This window comes from Panulirus ornatus, chromosome 6, assembly GCF_036320965.1.
Source record: "Panulirus ornatus isolate Po-2019 chromosome 6, ASM3632096v1, whole genome shotgun sequence".
Classification (NCBI taxonomy): Eukaryota; Metazoa; Arthropoda; class Malacostraca; order Decapoda; family Palinuridae; genus Panulirus; species Panulirus ornatus.
This window is the reverse complement of record NC_092229.1, coordinates 29,338,269-29,363,717: the sequence shown is the minus strand read 5'-3', so window position 1 is coordinate 29,363,717 and position 25,449 is coordinate 29,338,269. Positions and strand designations below refer to the sequence as shown.

General features: G+C 40.9%; 1 protein-coding gene across 4 annotated transcripts in view; it reads right to left on the bottom strand.

The window, feature by feature from the left end:
• Positions 1 to 25,449, bottom strand: part of LOC139749137 (ubiquinone biosynthesis protein COQ9, mitochondrial-like) — a 233,760-nt gene that overhangs the window by 47,025 nt on the left and 161,286 nt on the right. For all 4 annotated transcript variants that reach the window (XM_071662769.1, XM_071662768.1, XM_071662767.1 and 1 more), the window contains exon 4: positions 8,602 to 8,791. In XM_071662769.1, the coding sequence (XP_071518870.1) occupies positions 8,602 to 8,791 (190 nt within the window). The remainder of the gene's footprint in view (positions 1 to 8,601; positions 8,792 to 25,449) is intronic.

Here is a 25,449-nt window from a genome sequence, read left to right as displayed (position 1 = left end):
ATCTGTAGGCAAATATATAATAAATTACTGTATTGGGTGAGTTGGAGAAATGGTATGCAGGCATTATTAGATTATGTACTACAGGTTGAACCTCTTCAATCCAGCAACATTGGGACCTGGCTTCTGCTGGACCTCAGAAAATGCCAGAAAACAGAAACTGACCACTAGTCCTGCCAGCTCACTCCACATACATATTGCTGTGTTATCAAAGGTAGAACAAAGCTAAAAACAAGAAATAATACAACATTAATGCTTCCAAACAAGGTTTTTATTGTTACATCATATTACATCACAAGTACCCCCAGATGGAGACTCAGCAATATCTTGGGCATGGGTTTTTTCATGGCAATACAAGGCAGATTCATCAGAATTATAAACTTGTTCTGGGGCTGAGTTTTCTGCTGCCATAAAATATGCAAATTCATCCACAAACTTTGTTGCAGCTTTGTAACAAGTAGTTAATGTAACGAAAGACCACAGGTTGGTAGTCAGCTTTGGTCAACTTGTTACTAGTGCTGTTCTATTCTTATCATCAAGGCAGCCAGCCCATGCTGTGTCAGTCCCAGCCAGGCAGCTGGCTTGTACACTCTCTCTCGCCCTGTATATATTGCAGTTGGTTGCTTAATACAGAATTGGAGTTTTTATCGATTCTTTTAATACGACATTACAAGCTTCTGTGTCAACACTACGCTTTTTATCACACATACACTATGTACTGAAATTCCATGTCTTCACTTTAATTGTGTAACTATCCTTGCAAATATTCACAGTCATAGTCTAGCTTTAAATCTCTATGAAAAACTTTGACCTGCTCAATAAGCATCTCCCAGAAATGCTTATACCTTCATAATGTTGGAGTTTAAACCACTTTATAAATGCACTGTTTAATTCTGTACTCCTGGCACATTTCAAAGTTTTCTGAAACTTTAAACTTTTTTGGCTTTCATTTTCAGCAAAAAACTGAATATAAGAAATTAACTGTACAATCAATTAGCTCCGTTGCAGTGTAAACAGATTTTGGCACCTTAGTGCTGCTAACAGCACCACTCTGGTGGCAGATTCAAAATGTGCCGGACCATGTGAGTTGCCGGACCACAGAACGGAGGATTATAGAGGTACAACCTGTAGTTGGTAGGAGTGCAAAAGAGAGACTCTTGGGTGTGAATGTGCTGAGAGAAGTAGCTGGCAGAATGCCTGATTACATGTAAGCATTATTATATTATGTACTAGTTGACAGGAGTGCAAAAGAGAGGCTCTTGGGTATGAAGGGCCGAGAGAGGCAGCTGGCAGAATGCCTGATTATTACTTTATGGAGGCAAGGGTGAAGGTTGGTGATGGCCTTCAGAAAAGAAGAAATGATGTGGATGTGAAGAACCTGGTGAAAGTTAGCAAGATTGGGAAATGGAGTTATATTTATTTATTTATTTATTTTGCTTTGTCGCTGTCTCCCGCGTTAGCGAGGTAGCGCAAGGAAACAGACGAAAGAATGGCCGAACCCGCCCACATACACATGTATATACATACACGCCCATACGCAAATATACATACCTATACATCTCAATGTAAACATATATATACACACACAGACATATACATGTATATACATGTACATGTACATAATTCATACTGTCTGCCTTCATTTGTTCACATCACCACCTCGCCACACATGGAATAACAACCCCCTCCCCCCTCATGTGTGCGAGGTAGCGCTAGGAAAGACACCAAAGGCCCCATTCGTTCACACTCAGTCTCTAGCTGTCATGTAATAATGCACCGAAACCACAGCTCCCTTTTCACATCCAGGCCCCACACAACTTTCCATGGTTTACCCCAGACGCTTCACATGCCCTGGTTCAATCCATTGACAGCACGTCGACCCCGGTATACCACATCGTTCCAATTCACTCTATTCCTTGCACGCCTTTCACCCTCCTGCATGTTCAGGACGCGATCACTCAAAATCTTTTTCACTCCATCTTTCCACCTCCAATTTGGTCTCCTACTTCTCCTCGTTCCCTCCACCTCTGACACATATATCCTCTTGGTCAGTCTTTCCCCACTCATTCTCTCCATGTGACCAAACCATTTCAAAACACCCTCTTCTGCTCTCTCAACCACACTCTTTTTATTTCCACACATCTCTCTTACCCTTACATTACTTACTCGATCAAACCACCTCACACCACATATTGTCCTCAAACATCTCATTTCCAGCACATCCACCCTCCTGCGCACAACTCTATCCATAGCTCATGCCTTGCAACCATACAACATTGTTGGAAGTACTATTCCTTCAAACATACCCATTTTTGCTTTCCGAGATAATGTTCTCGACTTCCAAACATTCTTCAAGGCTCCCAGAATTTTTGCCCCCTCCCCCACCCTATGATTCACTTCCGCTTCCATGGTTCCATCCGCTGCCAGATCCACTCCCAGATATCTAAAACACTTTACTTCCTCCAGTTTTTCTCCATTCAAACTTACCTCCCAATTGACTTGACCCTCAACCCTACTGTACCTAATAACCTTGATCTTATTCACATTTACTCTTAACTTTCTTCTTTCACACACTTTACCAAACTCAGTCACCAGCTTCTGCAGTTTCTTACATGAATCAGCCACCAGCGCTGTATCATCAGTGAACAACAACTGACTCACTTCCCAAGCTCTCTCATCCACAACAGACTGCATACTTGCCCCTCTTTCCTAAACTCTTGCATTCACCTCCCTAACAACCCCATCCATAAACAAATTAAACAACCATGGAGACATCACACACCCCCGCCGCAAACCTACATTCACTGAGAACCAATCACTTTCCTCTCTTCCTACACGTATACATGCCTTACATCCTCGATAAAAACTTTTCACTGCTTCTAACAACTTGCCTCCCACACCATATATTCTTAATACCTTCCACAGAGCATCTCTATCAACTCTATCATATGCCTTCTCCAGATCCATAAATGCTACATACAAATCCATTTGCTTTTCTAAGTATTTCTCACATACATTCTTCAAAGCAAACACCTGATCCACACATCCTCTACCACTTCTGAAACCACACTGCTCTTCCCCAATCTGATGCTCTGTACACGCCTTCACCCTCTCAATCAATACCCTCCCATATAATTTACCATGAATACTCAACAAACTTATACCTCTGTAATTTGAGCACTCACTCTTATCCCCTTTGCCTTTGTACAATGGCACTATGCAAGCATTCCGCCAATCCTCAGGCACCTCATCATGAGTCATACATACATTAAATAACCTTACCAACCAGTCAACAATATAATCACCCCGTTTTTTAATAAATTCCACTGCAATACCATCCAAACCTGCTGCTTTGCTGGCTTTCATCTTCAGTGAAGCTTTTACTACCTCTTCTCTATTTACCAAATCATTTTCCCTAACCCTCTCACTTTGCACACCACCTTGACCAAAACACCCTATATCTGCCACTCTATCATCAAGTACATTCAACAAACCTTCAAAATACTCACTCCATCTTCTCACATCACCACTACTTGTTATCACCTCCCCATTAACCCCCTTCACTGAAGTTCCCATTTGCTCACTTGTCTTATGCACTTTATCTACCTCCTTCCAAAACATCTTTTTATTCTCCCTGAAATTTAATGATACTCTCTCACCCCAACTCTCATTTGCCCTCTTTTTCACCTCTTACACCTTTCTCTTGACCTCCTGCCTCTTTCTTTTATACCTCTCCCACTCATTTGCATTTTTTCCCTGCAAAAATCTTTCAAATGCCTCTCTCTTCTCTTTCACTAATAATCTTACTTCTTCATCCCACCACTCACTACCCTTTCTAATCAACCCACCTCCCACGCTTCTCATGCCACAAGCATCTTTTGTGCAAGCCATCACTGATTCCCTAAATACATCCCATTCCTCCCCCACTCCCCTTACCTCCTTTGTTCTCACCTTTTTCCATTCTGTACTCAGTCTCTCCTGGTACTTCCTCACACAAGTCTCCTTCCCAAGCTCACTTACTCTCACCACTTTCTTCACCCCAACATTCTCTCTTCTTTTCTGAAAACCCCCACAAATCTTCACCTTAGCCTCCACAAGATAATGATCAGACATCCCTCCAGTTGCACCTCTCAGCACATTAACATCCAAAAGTCTCTCTTTCGTACGTCTATCAATTAACACGTAATCCAATAACGCTCTCTGGCCATCTCTCCTACTTACATACGTATACTTATGTATATCTCGCTTTTTAAACCAGGTATTCCCAATCACCAGTCCTTTTTCAGCACATAAATATACAAGCTCTTCACCATTTCCATTTACAACACTGAACACTCCATGTATACCAATTATTCCCTCAACTGCCACATTACTCACCTTTGCATTCAAATCACCCATCACTATAACCCGGTCTTGTGCATCAAAACCACTAACACACTCATTCAGCTGCTCCCAAAACACTTGCCTCTCATGATCTTTCTTCTCATGCTCAGGTGCATATGCACCAATAATCACCCATCTCTCTCCATCAACTTTCAGTTTGACCCATATCAATCTAGCATTTACTTTCTTACACTCTATCACATACTCCCACAACTCCTGATTCAGGAGTAGTGCTACTCCTTCCCTTGCTCTTGTCCTCTCACTAACCCCTGACTTTACTCCCAAGACATTCCCAAACCACTCTTCCCCTTTACCCTTTAACTTCGTTTCACTCAGAGCCAAAACATCCAGGTTCCTTTCCTCAAACATACTACCTATCTCTCCTTTTTTCTCATCTTGGTTACATCCACACACATTTAGACACCCCAATCTGAGCCTTTGAGGAGGATGAGCACTCCTTGCGTGATTCCTTCTTCTGTTTCCCCTTTTAGAAAGTTAAAATACAAGGAGGGGAGGGTTTCTGGCCCCCCGCTCCCGTCCCCTTTAGTCGCCTTCTACGACACGTGAGGAATGCGTGGGAAGTATTCTTTCTCCCCTATCCCCAGGGATATCTTCCCTATCCCCAGGGGAAATGGAGTTATGTTAGTGAATATCAGGAGACATTGAGTGTATAACAGCAAAAGGGTGAGACTAAATGAAGCTTGGGGAGTAGGAATGGGAGGTATCTAGGGAAGCAGTTATAACATGTGCAAAACAAGAGCATGGTATGTGGAAGGTTGTAGGTGGGCATGTAAGAAATGGTAGTAAGTGGTGGGATGAAGTAGTTAAATTTCTTATGAAAGAAGGAAAAAGGTGTGCAAGTGTTATTTGCAGGGAAGGAATTCATGTGACTGGGAGATGTACATGAGAAAGGAGCAGGAGGCCAAAGAGAAAAGTGCAAGAGCTCAAAAAAAAGGGCAAATGAAAGATGAGGTGAATAACTATCAGCATACTTCAGGGAGAACAACAAAATGTTTTGGAAGGACGATAATGGTATGAAAAAAGAACAAATGGGACATTGGTGAAGGGGGCAAGTGGAGAAAAGATAACAAACACAGATGTGGTGAAGAGATAGAGTGACTGCTTTCAAGGATTATTGAAAATGTTTCATGTTAGAAGGGGAGATCTGAAGTGTTTGGGTTGTGGGGTATGCAAAGTAAGACTTTCTTGGCAAAGGGATTTGTGTAAAGAGAGGTGATGAAAGGCTAGCTTAAGCCGAGGTGTGGTAAGGTGGCTACAGCAAATGGTAATGCAGTGATCTCAAGAAAGGAGGTGACTATGTTGTTGACTGGTTCGTTAGGATTCTTAATGTATGTGTAACTCATGGTGAAGAGCCTGAGGACTGAAAGAATGCCTGTCCAATTCCAATGTATAAATTCAAGAGGTACAAATGTGGAAGTTCAAATGCTCCGAGTGCACATGGTAAATTGTATGGGAGAATAGTGACTAAAAGGATCGTGGCATGCATAGAGCTTCAGACTGGGGAAGAACAATGTGGCCTTAGGATTGGTAGAGGATACCTGGATCAGGTGTTTGCTTTAGAGAATGTGTGTGAAAGTTACTTATGGAAGCACATGGATTTCTTGGACACATTTACGGATTTGGAGAAAATAAATGATAGGGTTGAAAAAGATGATCAGAGGAAAGATTTATGAATATATGAAGTGGAGCAAAGATATTAGAAGCAAAAGTCTAAGGCATGTGTGCAAGCACAACAAAAAGAAAGTTGAGTGGTTTCAGGTGAAGGTGGGTTTGTGGTATGGCTATCTGATGTCATCATGCCTGTTTGACTTGTTTATAGATGAGGTGTTGAAGGAGGTGAATGCAAGAGTCATGGAGAGAGGAACAAATCTGCACTCAGTGAGGAATAGAAAATGTGTGTGTGCATGCATGCGTGTGTGTAAATGCGTGTGTGTAAATGTGTGTGTGTGAGTCTGTGTGTGTGTGTGTGTGTGTGTGTGTGTGTGTGTGTGTGTGTGTGTGTGTGTGTGTGTTTTGGGGGTGTGCAGGCTTGGGAGGTAAGTCAGTAATTGTTTGCTGATATGGTGCTGGTACAGGTACACCACCAATTTCCGGAACTCTTAGTTCCAAGCCTTGCCGAATTAACCATTATGCTGGACCAACCATGGTCATGTAATAATAATTCATTAACACACCTCTAACCCATTAATTATACATCTCCCATGTGTCTAAAGTATACCATGGACTGCTAGAAGTTCAAATTAAACAAATATTAAAGGTAAATTAAATAAGTAAATGAAATACATTACACACCTGCTCAGGACTGAGGTGCTCGTCAGCTATGAGTTTTGCAAATTCGTCCTCATATTTGGCAGCTTCTTTGTGGTTTGCAGACCGCACACTTTATTCACGGAAATTCCATGACACTTCTTGAATCTTTGAATCCACCCTTCACTATAGTCATGCTCATGTTGTTATCTAAGTTCTTTATGGAACAACTTATCCTGGTCCATTATCATGCTACCTGACAAGTCCACTCCATCACTTTGACACTGTTGAAACCATTCCATCATCACTTGATCATACTCAGTACTCTTACCACCTTTCATAATTTTTCTAATCGTCATTTGCTTCTTGGAATTGCTGTCTGCATAGAATTTCAATATTTTCTCCCTTTGCTTCTTTCTATCAAAAACAGTTGATGAACCAATACTATAGATGTCACACAGCTTATGCACCAAAACACCACAGTACATTTTTTTTCAACAGTTCTACTTTATCTTGGATCGATATGGACTGGTGTTTACATTTGACACCACAACTGACACCCTCATTTGTCTTAAAAGCCATAGCCAGGGTTAAATCTATGCAAAATAAGCTAAGAATCTCAAAGAATTGTGGTATCACCACCAACAAGTGCAGTGTAAAGAATGTAAATAAGTGCACCCTACACACAACGCCATCAGTGGCCTCCCAGTAAACTAGTCTGGTGGCCGTGGTAATTTCAATTTACCTCATGTAATTTTGTCCAAAGGTGCCGAACCATCAGTTGCCGGAAATTTGGTGGTGTACCTGTAGTAGATTCAAGTGAGAGACTGAAGATGGTTTCTGAGTTTGTAAGAGTGTATGAAAGTAGAAGGTGAGAGTAAATGTAACTTGAGAAAAGCAAGGGCATTAGTATAGCACTGGAGAGAAACAAGAGAGTTGTGGTATAAATATGAGTAGAGAAAACTTAAAGGAAGTGAAGCGTTTCTGATACCTGGAAGTGGACATGGCAGCAAAGGCAACCTTAGGAGTTGAAAGAGTCACAGGGTAAGAGAGAGGTGTGAAAGTGTTGAAAAGTTGAGGAATTTATGGAAAGAGAGGTCATTATATGGGAGGGTGAAGATGGGCATTTTGAAGGTATAGTAGTCCCACTGGTGTTGTACGGATGCATGGTGTGGGCTCTACATGAAAATTTATGAAGGAGGGTGAATGTGTTGGAAATGAAATGACTGAGGAAAATGTGTGGCATGAGGAAGGTGGAGTGTGTAAGAAATGATAAGGCAAGAGAAAGTAATGGTAATAAGAAAGTACGGTTGAGAGTGCTGAAATGGTTTGGACATATGGAAAGAATGAGTTAAGTCAGGTTGACAAAGAGGGAGGGGACAAGGAGAGGGGGGAGGCTGAAGTTTAGATGAAATGATGGAGTAAAAACAGTTTTGAGTGCTCAGAGCCTTAATATGCAGGAGGGTGTGAGGCATGCAGGGAATTGAAAGAATTAGAAAATGTAGTGTACAGGGGGTGATGTTCTGTCAGTGGACTGAACTAGGGTATCTATAGTGGTATGAGGAAACCATAGAAAGGTCTCAAGGACATGGTTGTGGATAGGGGGCTGTGGTTTTGGTGCATTACATATGACAGCTAGGGAGTGGATGTAAGTGAATGAAGCCATGCCTTTATCAGTTCTTGGTGCTATTTTGCTATTGTGGGAAAAGCAAACAAGTATGAAAGACTATAATATTCTATTAACTATTACTGTAGTATGTAACACTAAGTGAAGCATACGATGAAATGATGGCCACAGGTCCTAGGCTCAGGGAGTTTAATGCAAACAGTGTAGTATAGGGGTTGTGTATCTTCACCATGCATTTTCTTTTTTTTTTTGTGATAAGGCACATGGACAATACACCTTAAGCAAGAAAGAGCATTTAACATGAAGAGAAATATCACAATACTTACATCATAAGACCTATCTCCAGCGTGATACCAAATGTGATCAACCAGAGTACCAATATTACGCAATGCCTCAGGTGCGTTACTAGGTGATGCATGGAGAGCTAGAGCCCTATGCCAGGAGTCTATGTACTCAATGTTCATACGCAACCTCTCTTCAACAGCACTGGCAATGAAGTCTGTGGTTCCTGTCTTTCTGTTGGTCATTGAAGACAGTCATATATTAATACAATAAACTAAATGTGCTAAAATGTCATCTATTTCCTTGAATCAAACTAACCACCTTAGTAACCAAACAGAATTGTCACTATCAACCTCTTTCACTGGGCATAGCCAAGAAATCTGACTCATATAGTATGTTATTCAACTACTTACCACATGTTCCAACTTGTGTTTCTGTTATAACTACCAAAATAAAAAAGAAGTATAACAGCACACATTAGTATCCCTCTCGAGGAATAATTCAATTAACACTTGAATAGGATTGGTTCAGTAATCCTATCGCCATTCATAAAAAAAATCCTTAATCCCTCTAAGACTTGATACATTGGCAAGAAAAAGTAAAATAAAATACACAAAAAGTAATATAACTACCTTTGTGTTGCTCTCGTTAAATGATGAGTAAGTGGGAGAAAGATGTGTACACTCTTTCCTTATTTACCACTCTAATGGTGAATAAGATGAATTATTTGGAAATCTTACATGACACACAAAAAATGAGTTGAAAAACAGAGTATGGCCACCACATCTGAGGTAACCTTTCCTGACCTCAAGACAAGAGGGAAGAACATAGAAACCTTGCCTGTTTGTATCTTTCGCATAGGAAAAGCAATGATGGTAAATGATATGAATATAAGCAGAATTATAACACCTAATCATTGCCTTCTAGTACTTCAATAAGTGGTGTTTTGCTTCTATGGTGTATATATAAAAAAGATGAATTGAGTAATGCAGAAGGAAAAAAGACTGCATATGGCAATAGCTGGTGATCAGTCTAACATGCAATCATTGCTAGTAAGTATGACATCCACCAAGGCAACCAGCTTGATGCACATGAATTACAGTGATCATAGCCTAAGCCAGTATCATACTTATTGGAAGAACAGGAGCAGGAAGAGCATCAGTTGGAAGGTAAGGAGAGACATCTGAGGCATTTTGCTGCTGGTCAATGTGGTGTTGCTATCACCAGGGCCTTTGCTTTGCCTTTTATATCAAATCATAGAACAAATCATAAGCATGCAGACACAGTAAAGCAGTGTCTCCAATTTGTTACCTTTATGCGAAATGAAAGTCAATCATACCAATGATGAAATTATGGTGAACAGGGAGCAAATTATGTGTGTCTGGACTGAAGATTACAATCAAAGAAACATGGTTGTACTTACAGTATTGTATTTTTACAGTTCTTGATCACTGTTTCTAAGCTGTACAGCATTTACATAACCCCTTTACTTTTAACTAAGGGCTCTTTCCTAACCTTCAAAATTCAGTTTTCCAAGTTCTTTATAAAAATGTATTATACTTAACAATTTTAGATATCCATATAACAATAAAAAAAAAACACATCTACTACTTTAATTAGGAATAGAAAGTTTGTAGATGTTTCAACACAATGCATTAAAATGTGCAGGAGGAAAGCCTGAGTATCAGGTGAATTGTCACTACACAGTTTATCATTTATGTTACCTACACCAAAAACTAAGAACTGATTATTATCATGTTTTATTTTATATGGCAAATTTTTCCATGTTATAATCAAAGTGATTCAGTGATCCTTTTTCATAACAAAATAACAAAACTTCGCAAAAGTTACCAGCTGTAAAAGTCAGACACATTCATGTGGACACTGGCAACAGTGTCCCCTCTTTTGCTTGAACAACCATCCCCAGCATCATCTTGGTCAGCTTTCAGCGATGGAAGAGCCAATATTCACTAGAATCACTGTCAAATCATGTACCTCAGAATCAAATTCTGCCTGATCCTCTAAATCAAGCTAAAAACCTCTAGATTTCCAAATTTCCTTCCAATAAAAACTCATAAAAATCTGATGAAATTGGCATGGCTGCAGGCTGACTTACTATGAGACACCTAAGCCACCAACCAGACTCAGTGAGCAGCCATGAAACAGGCATGAAACTTAATGGAAAAATTCAAGTCTGAGGAATGGTTCAGTTCATACACATGTACACCTGGAGTAGTTAGGGGGTTAAATACCTAAATTAATAACATACTTGTACTGTGCTAATGTTTCTTGGCACTCTACTTATATATTTGTGTGAATACAAAGTTACAAGAGTACAAGATCTTCCCCAGGAACATAACCCTCCTTAATCTAATTAAGTTCTATGATAAAATGAGTTATACTATATGGTGATTCTACTAAGTTGTGTTCTCTAGGAAAGCATTTCTAATGCAAAGTGGTGATTCATCATACACCATACAGACTGAGTGATACACTATACAGTACTATAAGTGATACTTTACATTCAGGAAAATTAGGTGCAGTTGCTACATAATTTGTTCAATGTAAATAAAGGCTGTGCATGTGGATGGTGGGTATCTAGGTAGCTGAGTCTTGTGCTGGATATGCTCCTCCTAATTTCTGCTAAAATCTCTCCAAGTCATTAACTGTTTTATTTCTTCACTTTGTTCACCAGCTGATAGATATAATATTAAGAGTTCCTCCTCTTCATCATTTCTATCATCCATCAATCTACATATTTTCTGCTGGGTCACTGTATCCATGATCCAAGAGGTCTATGGATGTGCACCAATGATGGTAACTAATAATACTGAGGAGAGCTAAGTTTTCTGTGAGTGTATCTGGTAAGGGAAGGGACCCTTTTATGCTACTAACTGTGCAATACATCAGCAGGACATTCAGTGAGGGGAGGAAAAAGTTCAATCATGTGATACTGGCTATCCATCCCCTAAGAGAACATCATGTGATGTGGTCTGCCACTAAAGGGTTAAAAGACAAAAAAAAAAGTAAGTTTTGAAGAATGAAAAGTTGTTGCTTTCCATGACTGTGCCCCTTGAGCTTTGAGGGAATCTCTAGGATCCCTGGAGTTTTGAAACCTCTAAATCCCTACCTTCTCATTAGGTAGAGGCCTCTTACCCCTTGCTAACATCTGTTGTATTTGGTGCTGGTGCTTGCTAGTTCAGGATAGATCCATCCATTGACCAATCAGCAACCTCTACACGACATTCACATCAATGCATCACAGGCATCACCCTTCCTCATAAATATCAGAACACAGACATCAACATGCAGGTGATCACCATCAGTTAAGAGAAAGGTTTTCTGAAAGAAAGGTGGAGGAACAGCAGAAAATGATAACCAAAATAAATCACTCACCTGACACCACCAATGACACAAAATTCTTCAAAACTAACATTTCTCCCAGGGTCAAATTGTCCCATGAGCCTTGACAGCATAGCAATATGGATGAGGAAGGTTAAAAAACCTAAAGAGTTACTTTGTGACATATTAGGGTTCAAATATCTCAAAGGTGGCAACTCCAGCATCATGAAATGTCAATCCTCAATATGTATAATATAATATCATCTACCAAATGCGTTAAAGGAATGCCAAAGCCTTCTACCATTGATGTCTTCCAGGGAAAGGTTTCTGAGATAATTTAAGGTGAAGGCTTCCTTCCTAACATCAAGGGCTCTACCATATGGACTAAACTGGGCCAAAAGAAAAAAAAAATCTTTCTTAATCAGGAAGACATGCTTCCTGCAGAGAGAAGTTCTAAGCTTCCTGGATAGTTTCTGTTGATCTCTAAAAATTCTTTCAGGGGTCCAATGAGCATAAGGAAAGATGGTCTCTAGCTGTAGTCTTTTTGAGAATAAATCAAAATATACATACAGTACTTCTAATCTTACTAATTTCATTTTCCACTGAAATCCTAGGATTTGGATTATTCTAAAATGTGTCACCATCAAAAATGAGGTTCTACTGTTTGAATAAGTCATCTTACTAAATCTTCCATCACTAAGAACTATAAAGAAGATACTTTTCTCAATAAGATATCAAGTTGCTATTTAGCCACAAAAATCCTGATTGTAACAAATTCAGCTCCTTTGGGAACTCTCATTTACACTGCAGTGAAGAGGTAACTTGTCTCCATGGAGGAAAAGATCAGAGAAGCTAGTCTTAATTAAGTCTTGAAAGGATACTACCAAACTCTGAAAGTGGTTCTTGTACGGCATTCTTAATAAGGCTATTAGTACTACTAACCTTTTCTTATCATTAAAATGGCTAGGGAAGAACTCTAAATAGAGAGCTTCTGAAGCCTCAGAAGAATCTGGATCTTCTGGGGAGACTTAAAAAGTTTCCAAACTGAATGATACTGTCCTCAAACAGAGACACATAAACAGAAAAATGTTATGGAGAAGATCATCTATCAAATGCTCTCCAACTCTCAGACTGTAAAAGTGTTTTATAATATCTAAGAGTAAATTCCGTAGCCATAGCTTCAACACTGGTCTCCTGAGCAAAGGATAAAGTGGTCTAGAAAGACTTGAGGTATCAGTGGAAGAAAACTATGCTGAAAAAGTTTCTGCCATCATAGTTGTTGCTTCCACTGTGAGGGTACAAAAGCCACTAAACCCAAATAAACATTTAATTTGGGGAAAACCTTCCCAGATGTAGGTATGAGATAATTTGGCATCAATAATTTTGGTTCTCAGTCAAGGCATCTGCTGCTATTGACCCTTTGTTGAACATGACAGACAGACATAGGTTGACAACAAGATATCTTTGGTAGAGAAGTGATACACATGATGATGCACCTCTAATGAAAGGGTGCAATTAAATGTATCTCTCCCTATAGACATTTCTACTGTCATGGATATCAATTATATGATGATGGCTGAACATAAGCAAAAAACTCCATAAGAACAGGAAGCCTGGAAAAAAAGGTTTTTGTTTATTGCTGTGGAGAGAATTCTTTCCATTAGCCCTAATAAGGAGGGATCATTGAGGGCTTCTGTTTATTCTGTAGCAGACTGCCAGAACACTAGCCATGAAAAACAGAATTCCACACCCAAGACTCTAGACAATCTGGGAGATAAAGAACCATGGACATGCAGTTCCTTTATGTTGTGCGAGGACTTTTGTTCATCCTTCCACATGCTTGTGCTTATATAACCTTCTGAGGCATGGAAGTCCCATCTGTGACTCAAGTTATTTTTCTATAAAACATCAAAGAGAAGTGAGGAGCTCTCCAAAGCATAGGCCTTTGGAGACTCCTCATATCTGTCCATCAGACTAAGGTTTTAAGATATTCTTGGGGTAAAGCTCTCTAAAAATCTCTGTTTAATGGTGGAAAAGTTTTGGCCTCCTGCCTCACCACGGGATTGCAGTGAGCTGCAAAACTTTTGAGGCAATGTTTGTGGAGTCCAAAGCTTTGTACCTCAGATGGCAGAGAACCCATCTGTGTGCAACAATCTATTCAAATCCAAGTGAAATTCTGACTGTAAATCATGCAAGACTGTTCCTAGTTGATGGTGAAACCTATTTCTTGAAAAGTATTCTAGACTCCAAGCCAAATGAAATTCTGACTGTAAATCAACTGTAAATCAAGACTTTTTCTGGTTGATAGTGAAACCTATTTCTTGAAAAGTATTCTAGACTTGTAATCCTACGCTAACACATTTCTCCTTTGATTCTAAGGTTACTAGAAAAACAGTGAGGCACTCTACAACTGTGGCTTTAGAGAAAGATTATTTAGGGGGCAGAGAGGCTACCAGTCTTGTAAAGAACTGTGGCATTATGCACAACCTGAAGGGCATGAACTTGACCTTGTGGAATTATGCACAACCTGAAGGGCATGACCTTGGACTTGTAAGTGGAATCTGCTAACACCATAGAAACCTTTCCTTTACCTGCCTTTCCCTGGGGTCCCTCCTAAAGAGCTCTTGCAATGCTCAGGAAGCTGACCATGTCCACTGGGCAGAGCAATAGGTTATAAAGTGAGGTGATTTCATGTGTGTTTACAGTGGGAAAGCATACAGCTAATTAGATAGTGTTCTGTGTTTTTATTGTGGACATTGCATCTTAGGCATGAGGGGTCTTCTGGTATATCAAGGTGCTGGGTGTCCCTATGCAAGCATTAACATTCACAAGCTTATTTTGAACTACTCTGCTAATTTGACATTTTATGGCTGCTAAGTGTCATCTTACTCACTACAGATCATATTTCCAAGACTATCATTCTCTGGAAGCAATTATGAAGTGTATATATGTAAGTAAATAAATGTAAATGTAAGTATATATAAAGAGTAACCATATATGGAAACAGTGAATAGTGAGCAGTGAATATACATCATAAGGCTCAAACCCCCTGTATCTCCCACCTCTGTCCTTCCTCTAATAGACCTCCAACATTGAATTTACACTATAACTTCGGTACAGTACCACAGCCATATAAGTTATGTATGATCATTTTTTCAAATATCCTTCACTTTTATGTGTATCTCTTTCATAGATATGGAAAAGTATCATTAATGAATGTACATCATGAGGCTCCCTTACTCTATCACCTCTGCCTCCAACCATCCTCCACCACCCATGCATTGCTTCCACCAAGGAATCTCGGCATTACTTTCACTATTATACCAAGGCCATATAAGGTATCTTAGCTCACTTGTTTATACATATCCTTTATTTTTACATACATTTCTCAGTGAATGTAGGTTTGCGGCAGGGGTGTGTGATGTCTCCATGGTTGTTTAATTTGTTTATGGATGGGGTTGTTAGGGAGGTAAATGCAAGAGTTTTGGAAAGAGGGGCAAGTATGAAGTCTGTTGGGGATGAGAGAGCTTGGGAAGTGAGTCAGTTGTTGTTCGCTGATGATACAGCGCTGGTGGCTGATTCATGTGAGAAACTGCAGAAGCTGGTGACTGAGTTTGGAAAAGTGTGTGGAAGAAGAAAGTTAAGAGTAAATGTGAATAAGAGCAAGGTTATTAGGTACAGTAGGGTTGAGGGTCAAGTCAATTGGGAGGTGAGTTTGAATGGAGAAAAACTGGAGGAAGTGAAGTGTTTTAGATATCTGGGAGTGGATCTGGCAGCGGATGGAACCATGGAAGCGGAAGTGGATCATAGGGTGGGGGAGGGGGCGAAAATCCTGGGGGCCTTGAAGAATGTGTGGAAGTCGAGAACATTATCTCGGAAAGCAAAAATGGGTATGTTTGAAGGAATAGTGGTTCCAACAATGTTGTATGGTTGCGAGGCGTGGGCTATGGATAGAGTTGTGCGCAGGAGGATGGATGTGCTGGAAATGAGATGTTTGAGGACAATGTGTGGTGTGAGGTGGTTTGATCGAGTGAGTAACGTAAGGGTAAGAGAGATGTGTGGAAATAAAAAGAGCGTGGTTGAGAGAGCAGAAGAGGGTGTTTTGAAGTGGTTTGGGCACATGGAGAGGATGAGTGAGGAAAGATTGACCAAGAGGATATATGTGTCGGAAGTGGAGGGAACAAGGAGAAGAGGGAGACCAAATTGGAGGTGGAAAGATGGAGTGAAAAAGATTTTGTGTGATCGGGGCCTGAGCGTGCAGGAGGGTGAAAGGAGGGCAAGGAATAGATTGAATTGGAGCGATGTGGTATACCGGGGTTGACGTGCTGTCAGTGGATTGAAGCAGGGCATGTGAAGCGTCTGGGGTAAACCATGGAAAGCTGTGTAGGTATGTATATTTGCGTGTGTGGACGTATGTATATACATGTGTATGGGGGGGGTTGGGCCATTTCTTTCGTCTGTTTCCTTGCGCTACCTCGCAGACGCGGGAGACAGCGACAAAGTATAATAATAATAATAATATTCTTTCATTTTATAATGGGAAACAAAAAATGTGAAGGCCTAACTGCTCTGTCTTAAATGTCACTTGCAATACTGCATGCATCCAGCAATCATGGATTAAAACTGGTTTAGCAGGGTGGTTACTCTATGCTTGTTAGATCATTTCAGTGCTTACATATTTTGTTATTGTTGTGTTTTTTTGGGAAGAGGAATTTGTGAGCATATATTTCCAAAGTGTGAGGCAGGGATCAGTTTTTCATTTCTGCTTTGGGGTTGGAGGTTGATCATGGAAAAGTTTGGATGAAATGGGTCTATGGCTTTTAAAAAAAAACCTGAATGTTAAGCATATCAAAATTATCTTACAGTGTAAGCATTTTTGTTTCACAGTATAGTTGATGAATGTTTGTGGCAGCTAGAAGCCAGTGATTATCTTAAAAGCACTGCCTTCTGCAGCATGAGGCATTACTGTATAATTACTTAGTATCTACTTCCTGCCCAATGAGTCCCATCTTCCTTCATGAGGCACTTGCAATGCTCAGGAAGCCAGCCATATCCACTAGACAAAGGTCATAATGATGACCAGACATAAGTAAGATAGGAAAGAATATCACCAATGGATCAGAAAGAAGACTTAGATTTAAGATGTCTCAACATATGAGAGTTGAAGAGGGGTTAAAATACTGGAAATGGCAGATGTCAAAAAGTAACAGGACAATAGTTAAAGGGGTTAGAATGGTCACCCTTCTTAAGGATGGGATGTACTAATGCATACTTCCAAGATGGAAAACTTTTGGTTTTTAAACAGAAATGGAACAGATGAGCAAGCACGAGTGCAAGTCTGAAGGCACATTCTTTTAGTACACAGGGATGAATGCCATCAGGCCATTGCTTGTGTACAAAAACTGAAGCATTTTTCAGACATTATAAAAAAGATTATGGGAAAGAGCACAATAAGAGGAGATTCAGGGGGTAAAGGAAAGTCAGAGTCATCCAAGGTAGAGTTAGAGGAGAAACAGGAACCAAAGAGAGTTGTTATGCCTATGGGAGAGACAGCTACAGTACCATTAGAATGGAAAAGTGAAGGAAAGGGAGAGCAAAAGAAATTGCCAGCAATGCCCTTAGCTAAAGACCAATCAGTGAATGACAAGAAGAGGTTATTGCACTTCTTTTGAATAAAGGATAGTTTTGCCTCACAGTTAATGTACTTGCAGTGATTATGGGCAGTGATAAATACTGAATGAGAATTAAAGAAAGGAGACTTTTTTTCCAAGCCTGATATACATGATCCTTACCTAAATGACACCAGAACAAGAACAGTTGAACCATCATTTGGAAGAATAGGTCCTCTTGGAGTAAGAGAGAATAAATGCTTCCATTTCCACAACAATAACCTCTGCTGTATGTTTGGCAGAGACAGAAGCATCACCCATAAGAAACAGTAATTTAACAGAGGAAAGTCAGAAAAGAATTTTTGTACTTTATTCTAGTCATCTTTGTTGAGATGCCATTATTTACATTTAGAAGAGGTCTGCTGGAAGGGGAGGTGCCATCAAAATATATACATTCATGAGAGTGTGATCAGAAGAACTAACTGGGGATCAAAATACAGTGTGAAGGATTATAGGAGAAAAACAGATCCAGAATATTAAGAGAGTGATCACAGCAGTCAGAAATAAGAATAGGACAGGAGATAATTTGCTCTAGATGATTGAGAATAAATAACATGAGGCCTTTCATCCCTCTAACATCCATACAGGAGGAATCAAACCATTCCCTATTGTAAATGTTGAAATCCCTGATATCCCCATGTAAAGGATCTCAGCTTTTAGGTGAGAGAATGCCACAGTCTCATGACAGGAGTTTAGGTATTCAAAGAAAGATATAAAATTAGTAGAATTAAGAGAGCAGTTGGTGAAACAGAGGAAAAGTGTGGTAGTTGGGAAACAAACCTTGAAGTGGATAACATTAAAGTTTGGGGATTCAAGGTCTTCAAGGCATGCGACAGGTGAGTTGATATTGGAATAAGCAGACACCCTCTGAATTGCAATTGCTGAGTGGAGATTTTTGCTGAATATGAAAAAGGGGCAAGTGAAAACATCATTAGACAACTGGGTCCCACAGAGAAGTAAGATATTAGGAGACGTACTAGATAGAAGGTATTCAACAGAAGAATGGTTACTAGGGAGACTACGAATGTTGGGAAACAGAAAAAGAGGCAGGTCTATCAGAAAGGGAAAGGCCATGGGAGGGGCCAGTACTACTACTGTCTGAGCCTTCCCTTTCACTGGCAGTAAAGCCAGTGGAAACCCAGAGATTCTTAGCACCCTGTGATCCTGGGGATTAGGGGGCCATGGGTTTGTTGAATTCTATCAGATTATATCAAATTACAGTGGTATCAAATTATCAAGGATATCTGGTAAGTTGTATGGATGAGTGGTGACAGATCATCAGACTGGTTTTAAGAGTAGTAGAGGATGTGTGGATCAAGTATATGCTTCTAAGCATGTGAGTGAGAACTACTTAAAATAACAGCAGGATTTGTATGTGGCATTTATGGATATGGAGAAAGAAATGTTAGAGGGTTCATAGAGATGCTTTGTGGAAGGTGTTATGAATATAAGGTATGGAGGGAAAGGTATTAGAAGAAGTGAAAGTTTTGTTGTCAAGAAAGTAAGGTGTGCATGAGAGGGTAGAGAAAAAGGGTGGGTTGTTCAAGTTGAAGGAGGGTCTTCAGCAGGGGTATGTGATGTCACCATGGTTGTTTAATCTGTTTATAGATGGGGTGGTGAGGGAAGTGAATGCAAGCACCTTGGAAAGAGGAGCAGATGTGCAGTCTGCTTGGGTGGGGGGAAGATTGGCGGGTGAATCAATTGTTGCTTGCAGATGACACAGCTTTGGTGGTAGACTGAAGTGAGAAACTGAAGAAGCTGATGTCAAAGCGAAGGAGTGTGTGAAAGGAGAAGTACGAGAGTAAATGTGAATAAATGCAAGATTAGGTTTAGCAATGGACATATAGAGATTATTTGGAGTGTGAGTTTAAATGACAAAAATTGGAGGAAGTGGAGTATTTTAGATATTTGGTAGTGGATGTGGCACCAAATGGAACTATAGGAGCGGAAGTGAGCCACAGAGTGGCTGACAGGGTAAAGGTCTTGGGTGCAATGAGGAGTATGTGGAAAGAGAGGTCACTGTCTTTAAGGCCAAAGATGTGTATGTAGTGCATGGGTATGTATTATATATTATTTCTTTTTCATTTATATTTTACTTTGTCACTGTCTCCCGCGTTAGAGAGGTAGCGCAAGGAAACAGACGAAATAATGGCCCAACCCACCCACATACACATCCAAACGCACATATACATACCTATACATCTCAACGTATACGTATATATACACACACAGACATATACATATATACACATGTACATGATTCATACTGTCTGCCTTTATTCATTCCCATCGCCACCCCGCCACACATGAAACAACAACCCCTCCAACCGCATGTGCGTGAGGTAGTGCTAAGAAAAGACACAAAGGCCACATTCGTTCACACTCAGTCTCTAGCTGTCATGTAATAATGCACCGAAACCACAGCTCCTTTTCCAAATCCAGGCCTCACAGAACTTTCCATGGTTTACCCCAGGAGCTTCACATGCCCTGGTTCAATCCACTGACAGCACGTAGACCCCGGTATACCACATCGTTCCAATTCACTCTATTCCTTGCACGCGTTTCACCCCCTGCATGATCAGGCCCCTATCACTCAAAATCTTTTTCACTCCATCTTTCCACCTTTAATTTCGTCTCCCACTACTCGTTCCCTCCACCTCTGACACATATATCCTCTTGGTCAATCTTTCCTCACTCATTCTCTCCATGTGAACAAATCATTTCAAAACACCCTCTTCTGCTCTCTCAACCACACTCTTTTTATTACCACACATCTCTCTTACCCTATTATTACTTATTCGATCAAACCACCTCATACCACATACTGTCCTAAAACATCTCATTTCCAACACATCCACCCTCTTCTGCACAACTCTATCTATAGCCCACGCCTCAAAACCATACAACATTGTTGGAACCACTATTCCTTCAAACATACCCATTTTTGCTTTCCGAGATAATGTTCTCGACTTCCAAACATTCTTCAACGCTCCCAGAACTTTCGCCCCGTCCCCCACCCTATGATTTACTTCCGCTTCCATGGTTCCATCCGCTGCCAAATCCACCACCAGATAGCTAAAACACTTCACTTCCTCCAGTTTTTCTCCATTCAAACTTACCTCCCACCTGACTTGTCCCTCAACCCTACTGTACCTAACAACCTTACTCTTATTCACATTTACTCTTAACTTTCTTCTTTCACACACTTCACCAAACTCAGTCACAAGCTTCTGCAGTTTCTCACACGAATCAGCCACCAGTGCTGGATCATAAGCGAACAACAACTGACTCACTTCCCAAGCTCTCTTATCCACAACAGACTGCATACTTGCCCCTTTTTCCAAAACTCTTCCATTCACCTCCCTAGCAACCCCATCCATAAACAAATCAAACAACCATGGAGACATCACACACCCCTGCTGCAAACCAACATTCACTGAGAACCAATCACTTTCCTCTCTTCCTACACATACAAATGCCTTACATCCTTGATAAAAACTTTTCACTGCTTCTAACAACTTGCCTCCCACACCATATATTCTTAATACCTTCCACAGAGCATCTCTATCAACTCTATCATATGTACTATTTATCTATTTATTTATTTTGCTTTGTTGCTGTCTCCTGCGTTAGTGAGGTAGTGCAAGGAAACAGACGAAAGGATGGCCCAACCCACCCACATACTCATGTATATACATACACGTCCACACACGCCAATATACATACCTATACGTCTCAACGTACACATATATATACACACACAGACATATACATATAAACACATGTACATAATACATACTGTCTGCCTTTATTCATTCCCATCACCACCCCGCCACACATGAAATAACAACCCCCTCCCCCCGCATATGCGTGAGGTAGCGCTAGGAAAAGACAACAAAGGCCACTTTTGTTCACACTCAGTCTCTAGCTGTCATGTAATAATGCACCGAAACCACACCTCCCTTTCCACATCCAGGCCCCACAGAACTTTCCATGGTTTACCCCAGACGCTTCACATGCCTTGGTTCAATCCATTGACAGCACGTTGGCCCCCGTATACCACATCGTTCCAATTCACTCTATTCCTTGCACGCCTTTCACCCTCCTGCATGTTCAGGCCCCGATCACTCAAAATCTTTTTCACTCCATCTTTCCACCTCCAATTTGGTCTCCCACTTCTCCTCATTCCCTCCACCTCTGACACATATATCCTCTTGGTCAATCTTTCCTCACTCATTCTCTTCATAAGACCAAACCATTTCAAAACACCCTCTTCTGCTCTCTCAACCACACTTTTTATTACCACACATCTCTCTTACCCTATCATTACTTACTCGATCAAACCACCTCACACCACATATTGTCCTCAAACATCTCATTTCTAACACATCCACCCTCCTCCACACAACTCTATACATAGCCCACACCTCGCAACCATATATCATTGTTGGAACCACTATTCCTTCAAACATACCTATTTTTGTTTTACGAGATAATGTTCTTGACTTCCACACATTCTTGAACGCTCCCAGAACTTTCACCCCCCCCCCCCACCCAATGATTCACTTCTGCTTCCATGGTTCCATCCACTGCCATATCCACTCCCAGATATCTAAAACACTTCACTTCCTCCAGTTTTTCTCCATTCAAACTTACCTCCCATTTGACTTGTCCCTCAACCCTAGTGTACCTAATAACCTTGCTCTTAATCACATTTACTCTCAGCTTTCTTCTTTCACACATTTTACCAAACTCAGTCACAAGCTTCTGCAGTTTCTCACGCAAATCAGCCACCAGCACTGTATCATCAGCAAACAACAACTGACTCACTTCCCAAGCTCTCTCATCCATAACAGACTGCATACTTGCCCCGTTTTCCAAAACCCTTGCATTCAACTCCCTAACAAACCCCAAACCCATCCATAAGCAAATTAAACAACCATGGAGACATCACACACCCCTGCCGCATATATATATATATATATATATATATATTCTATATTTATTATTTTATTTTGCTTTGTCGCTGTCTCCCGTGTTTGCGAGGTAGCGCAAGGAAACAGATGAAAGAAATGGCCCAACCCACCCCCATACACAATGTATATACTTACACGTCCACACACGCAAATAAACATACCTATACATCTCAATGTACACATATATATACACACACGTAGACACATACATATATACCCATGCACACAATTCACACTGTCTGCCTTTATTCATTCCCATCGCCACCTCGCCACATATGGAATACCATCCCCCTCCCCCCTCATGTGTGCGAGGTAGCATTAGGAAAAGACAACAAAGGCCCCATTCGTTCACACTCAGTCTCTAGCTGTCATACAATAATGCCCGAAACCACAGCTCCCTTTCCACATCCAGGCCCCACACAACTTTCCATGGTTTACCCCAGACGCTTCACATGCCCTGATTCAATCCACTGACAGCACGTCAACCCCGGTATACCACATCGATCCAATTCACTCTATTCCTTGCCCTCCTTTCACCCTCCTGCATGTTCAGGCCCCGATCACTAAAAATCTTTTTCACTCCATCTTTCCACCTCCAGTTTGGTCTCCCACTTCTCCTCGTTCCCTCCACCTCCGACACATATATCCTCTTGGTCAATCTTTCCTCATTTATTCTCTCCATGTGCCCAAACCATTTCAAAACACCCTCTTCTGCTCTCTCAACCACGCTCTTTTTATTTCCACGCATCTCTCTTACCCTTACATTACTTACTCGATCAAACCACCTCACACCACACATTGTCCTCAAACATCTCATTTCCAGCACATCCACCCTCCTGCGCTCAACTCTATCCATAGCCCACGCCTCGCAACCATACAACATTGTTGGAACTACTATTCCTTCAAACATACCCATTTCTGCTTTCCAAGATAATGTTCTCGACTTCCACACATTCTTCAAGGCTCCCAGGATTTTCGCCCCCTCCCCCACCCTACGATTCACTTCCGCTTCCATGGTTCCATCCGCTGCCAGATCCACTCCCAGATATCTAAAACACTTTACTTCCTCCAGTTTTGCTCCATTCAAACTTACCTCCCAATTGACTTGACCCTCAACCCTACTGTACCTAATAACCTTGCTCTTATTCACATTTACTCTTAACTTTCTTCTTTCACACACTTTACCAAACTCAGTCACCAGCTTCTGCAGTTTCTCACATGAATCAGCCACCAGCGCTGTATCCTCAGCGAACAACAACTGACTCACTTCCCAAGCTCTCTCATCCACAACAGACTTCATACTTGCCCCTCTTTCCAAAACTCTTGCATTCACCTCCCTAACAACCCCATCCATAATCAAATTAAACAACCATGGAGACATCACACACCCCTGCCACAAACCTACATTCACTAAGAACCAATCACTTTCCTCTCTTCCTACACGTACATATGCCTTACATCCTCGATAAAAACTTTTCACTGCTTCTAACAACTTGCCTCCCACACCATATATTCTTAATACCTTCCACAGAGCATCTCTTTCAACTCTATCATATGCCTTCTCCAGATCCATAAATGCTACATACAAATCCATTTGCTTTTCTAAGTATTTCTCACATACATTCTTCAAAGCAAACACCTGATCTACACATCCTCTACCACTTCTGAAACCACACTGCTCTTCCCCAATCTGATGCTCTGTACAAGCCTTCACCCTCTCAATCAATACCCTCCCATATAATTTACCAGGAATACTCAACAAACTTATACCTCTGTAATTTGAGCACTCACTCTTATCCCCTTTGCCTTTGTACAATGGCACTATGCACGCATTCTGCCAATCCTCAGGCACCTCACCATGAGTCATACATACATTAAATAACCTTACCAACCAGTCAACAATACAGTCACCCCCTTTTTTAATAAATTCCACTGCAATACCATCCAAACCTGCTGCCTCGCGGGCTTTCATCTTCTGCAAAGCTTTTACTACCTCTTCTCTGTTTACTAAATCATTTTCCCTAACCCTCTCACTTTGCACATCACCTCGACCAAAACACCCTATATCTGCCACTCTATCATCAAACACATTCAATAAACCTTCAAAATACTCACTCCATCTTCTCACATCACCACTACTTGTTATCACCTTCCCATTTGCACCCTTCACTGAAGTTCCCATTTGCTCCCTTGTCTTACGCACTTTATTTACCTCCTTCCAGAACACCTTTTTATTCTCCCTAAAATTTAATGATACTCTCTCACCCCAACTCTCATTTGCCCTCTTTTTCACCTCTTGCACCTTTCTCTTGACCTCCTGTCTCTTTTATACATCTCCCACTCAATTGCATTTTTCCCCTGCAAAAATCGTCCAAATGCCTCTCTCTTCTCTTTCACTAATAATCTAACTTCTTCATCCCACCACTCACTACCCTTTCTAATCAACCCACCTCCCACTCTTCTCATGCCACAAGCATCTTTTGCGCAATCCATCACTGATTCCCTAAATACATCCCATTCCTCCCCCACTCTCCTTACTTCCATTGTTCTCACCTTTTTCCATTCTGTACTCAGTCTCTCCTGGTACTTCCTCACACAAGTCTCCTTCCCAAGCTCACTTACTCTCACCACCATCTTCACCCCAACATTCACTCTTCTTTTCTGAAAACCCATACATATCTTCACCTTAGCCTCCAAAAAATAATGATCAGACATCCCTCCAGTTGCACCTCTCAGCACATTAACATCCAAAAGTCTCTCTTTCGCGCGCCTGTCAATTAACACGTAATCCAATAACGCTCTCTGGCCATCTCTCCTACTTACATACGTATACTTATGTATATCTCGCTTTTTAAACCAGATATTCCCAATCACCAGTCCTTTTTCAGCAAATAAATCTACAAGC